Source organism: Pseudomyrmex gracilis, unplaced genomic scaffold (genome assembly GCF_002006095.1).
Source record: "Pseudomyrmex gracilis isolate BER0280 unplaced genomic scaffold, ASM200609v1 scaffold_479, whole genome shotgun sequence".
In the NCBI taxonomy this organism is placed as follows: domain Eukaryota; kingdom Metazoa; phylum Arthropoda; class Insecta; order Hymenoptera; family Formicidae; genus Pseudomyrmex; species Pseudomyrmex gracilis.
In genome coordinates this window covers 27995-31913 of record NW_018021063.1, presented here as the reverse complement: position 1 = coordinate 31913, position 3919 = coordinate 27995, and the positions used below count along the sequence as shown (strand labels likewise).

The window sequence follows — 3919 nt, the reverse complement described above, 5'->3', positions numbered from 1 at the left end:
TGTCAACAGAGTTGTTGCGTTTTTTCTTTCTGTGTGCTAACAATTTTGGCGGTGTTTCCGTATTGTAGCATTTCTGCAAACAATTTCTGTTACCAAGGTCTGCGCCGAAATTGTCAAAAACAGAAATTGTTTGCTGGGTATATATATATGAAAATATGTATTAATATTGTAATAATTATTATATAGTAAAAATGTTATATACCTCCCAAGTATGTTGCGCTTACTCTCTGCGATTGGCCTTATCCTGTAAATCTATTAGAAATATGAATTTATGCCAATGACAAGCAAAAATCGTAAAGCGCATAATAAGCTTAATAATGAGTTCTGCTGAACGCAGCGGCCGACTTCTTCTTTATATCCGACGCGACGCAAGATGGAAGTGTGTTTCTTCTGTAAAAGATGATCATTCGCTTTTGCCATTTTATGGTTTCTAAGATAGAATTAATATACATATTTCAACAGTTTGTGTGTGTAACAACCATACTACAGGAATACAGACATCGATGTCTTGTTCTGTTACCGTCATGTTGCTCCTATGTTGTTGAAAATAAATGACAAAATGAAGTTTTCCACGAATGGAAGTCATTTTGTTGACAACATAATGAGCAACAGTTACTCTTTGTTTACTCTGAATCTGCTGACACAAAATGTCTCAACTTTGTTTTCGTGTTGTTGATTAGGTATGAGTGCATTACGTTTTCAGCAAATACACAGCAACTAGTCGAAAACTTCTGCTTAACATTAAGTTACGTGATTTTACAAAACATGCTTGGCTATCAAGGTTAATTTTTGTTGGAACATATGGCATTCCGAGATGTGTATATATCTTTTCTAATAAGCTTTTGGAGGTAAACGATAGAATTAGTTGATTCTCAGCCTGCCACTTTGATATTTCTATAAATTCGACATTAGCGCCATAGAGAAAAATACCCTAATAGGCACATTTGAGAAAATATTGCACAAAAATGAATGGCGACGATTTTGCAATGATTGCACTAAGATGATTTGCCATAACGCAACAGTTTTGTCGAAATAAAAGTTTGTAAATAATATTTGTCAAAAATTGCGAAAAAGTCGTTATGCATTTCCACAGTATATACCTTCAATAGGCAAATTGTAAAAATATTGCACAAATATGACATCATGAGTGACGACGATTTCTTGCATTTCTTCATATGCAATCATATTTCTACATATTTTAAACATCACATAGGTGAATTTCTTTTCTCAATTATTGGACAATTTCTTTGTGAAATTAATTTTGCAAATATACTGCTAAGATGATTCACCATATCGTTATTCTTTTGCCGAAATAGTATTTGGAAAGTAATTTTGCAAACAACTACAAATATTTCAGAAAAGATCAATGTTTTGCATCTATCTCCTAAAATATGTCTGTATAATTGCAAATTACAATTTTAGTGCAAGATTTCGTCACATAATTTTGTAAATGGTTTCCTATCAGGGTATGTAAAAATATTACTTCCGATATTAATTTTATACAAAAGTGTAAGATTTTTGAAACTATTTGTCAAAGTTTTTTCAATTACCCGCTTTATCATAAAAACTTATCACGCTTCAGCTTTGGTCGCTTTAAGTTCAAAGAAGACGATTAACTCATAGAGGATTGATCTAATGACAGGTAATAGTGGCTGCGGTGATTAGCACCATATATGCGATTGTAATGACCGCGGTAATAGTCGCGTTCGCGATAAACATTGCGAAGGAAAGTCTGATGTCGCCGAGTGCGTGGTTCCTCTTTCTTGTGATGGGCGAGATTGTGATCACAGGTCTTCTTCATCCTTACGAGATAGGCTGTATGGTGCACGGTCTAATTTATTACCTGGCAGTTCCGTCGATGTACGTCCTACTAATCATATATTCGCTCTGCAATCTCAACAACATCACTTGGGGTACGCGGGAAATTAAAACAAAGAAGACTCGTGTGGTAATTAATCGCATCAACTTTACTAACTGACCATTTTACTAATCTACTAATCCAACTTGTATATATAATTTATAGTCATATAAAGTATACAACTATATTAATTGTAAATATAAACTATTTAAACACTATTTAAATTGTTGCTAATTAAGGAGAAATCAATAGAAGTTGTTTGTGAATATGTTCATTATGAATTATTTATGTAATTTAGGAACTTGAGGAAGAAAAACGAGAGGCCGAAGAGGCTAAGCGGAAGGCCAAGCAAAAGTCTCTGCTAGGCTTCCTGCAAAACGGCGCGGGCACCAACGACGACGACCAAGGTTCTATCGAGATATCGTTGGCTGGTTTATTCAAATGTCTTCTGTGTACTCATGGTAAGCCGTCCGCTGAGAAACAGCAACTAGTAGCGATCGCGGAGTCGCTTGAACAACTCAGCAAAAGACTGGAAAGTATTGAGAGGTAGGAAAAGACCAGCAAATGAATATTTCCTACATAAAAATCAAATAATAAAGAAAATATTGTCATTAACGGAAAGGTATAGAAACTGTAGCATTTTCTATGTTCTTTTACAGGGCAGTAGATCCTCATGGCCACGCATCTGGACGAAGAAGAGCCTCTTCTGCGGGTTCGCGCACCGCTGATCATCTGGGTGCTATCGGTGAAGAAGCAGCCGAAGGCGAAGAGGTTAGCGACGCAGAGTCAGTAAGCAGTCAGAACAGCGAGGATAATCGCGAAGGTAGCAACTTCTTCACGCGGCCCTACTGGTTGAACGATGAGGGCTTGAAGAAAGGTGAAGTGGACGTGCTGTCACTTCAGGAAGAGCAATTCTGGAAAGATCTGCTAGAAAAGTATTTGTATCCTATCGACGAAGATAAAGCGGAGAAGGTAAAATAACGATTTTGGAAAAGAAATTTAAAATTCATTCTCTAAAACAAGATTTAAAATAACTTTTATATAGATTTTTACACGACATGTCAAACAACATTTTTTAACTTTTTACTACGGTTCGATATTCTCCAAAAACATTCTTGTAAAATTTTCATCATTAATTAATTTAGTTTTTGATAAGACAGATAAAATTTCGAGAGTAACATGAACATAATAACATTCGCGATACGTCTTTGTCACTGCAAGCTATTGTCGATCGAGGGTGAAGAAGCATAAGGGCTATTGCACGTGAAAAAGTTTAGTCATAACTATAATGTCGTAAGCGATTCAACTAATTATACAGTTTTACAAAAATAGACTGTTTTTGAGGAACTTGAATGAACAAAGTGTTTTTCGATGGAGTTTTGGTGAAAACAAATCTGACAGCAAAATTGCCCACATAGCAATATTACGGAAATATCACAGTAAAATTGCAATATATTAGTAATATTAGATATTGTAATACAATATTGCAATAATATTATCGATACTTAGTAAACAATTTGTTCGCAATTTGCCGGCAAATTGTCAGTAATTTTAAACAAAAATACTCAGCAAATTGACATCAACTGTGTCCGCATTAGGCTTCGATTTTGTTGCTAAACAGTCGACAAAAAGTAACAGCAAATTGCTAACAAAAACCGAACATACCCTGATAGCCACCTGTCTGTGTTTTTGCTGTCATGTTGCCGAAAACAAAACGCTTAAGTTTTCAGCAAATTTAGAACAAGGTGAGTCAGGCATTTGTCTTTGGTTTGACATGACACGTATTCAACATGTGTTGCCGACAACTTGCTGCATATTTGCTGTCAACGGTTTATCACTAACATAAAGAGCAACATGACAACAAGTTGCCAACAACACGTCATAACCCTTACGAAAAAGAACTATTGCTGATTACATATAAATATTACTGGCAATCACACAAGAATATTATTAGGTATTACAGGAAAAATTATTGGATATCACAGGAAATATTATTGGATATCACAGGAAGTATTACAGGTTATCATTGAGAATATTACTAGCAATTACACAGAATGCATG

At 35.1% G+C, this 3919-nt stretch overlaps 1 protein-coding gene across 3 annotated transcripts in view; it reads left to right on the top strand.

The window, feature by feature from the left end:
* Nucleotides 1–3919, top strand: part of LOC109860841 — a 44675-nt gene that overhangs the window by 19929 nt on the left and 20827 nt on the right. For 2 of the 3 annotated variants that reach the window (XM_020440210.1, XM_020440212.1), the window contains exons 15-16: nucleotides 2157–2404; nucleotides 2518–2830. In XM_020440210.1, coding sequence (XP_020295799.1) covers nucleotides 2157–2404; nucleotides 2518–2830 — 561 coding nt within the window. Of the gene's footprint in view, nucleotides 1–1642; nucleotides 1949–2156; nucleotides 2405–2517; nucleotides 2831–3919 lie in introns of all 3 variants that reach the window. The other variant, XM_020440211.1, reaches the window with a different exon arrangement.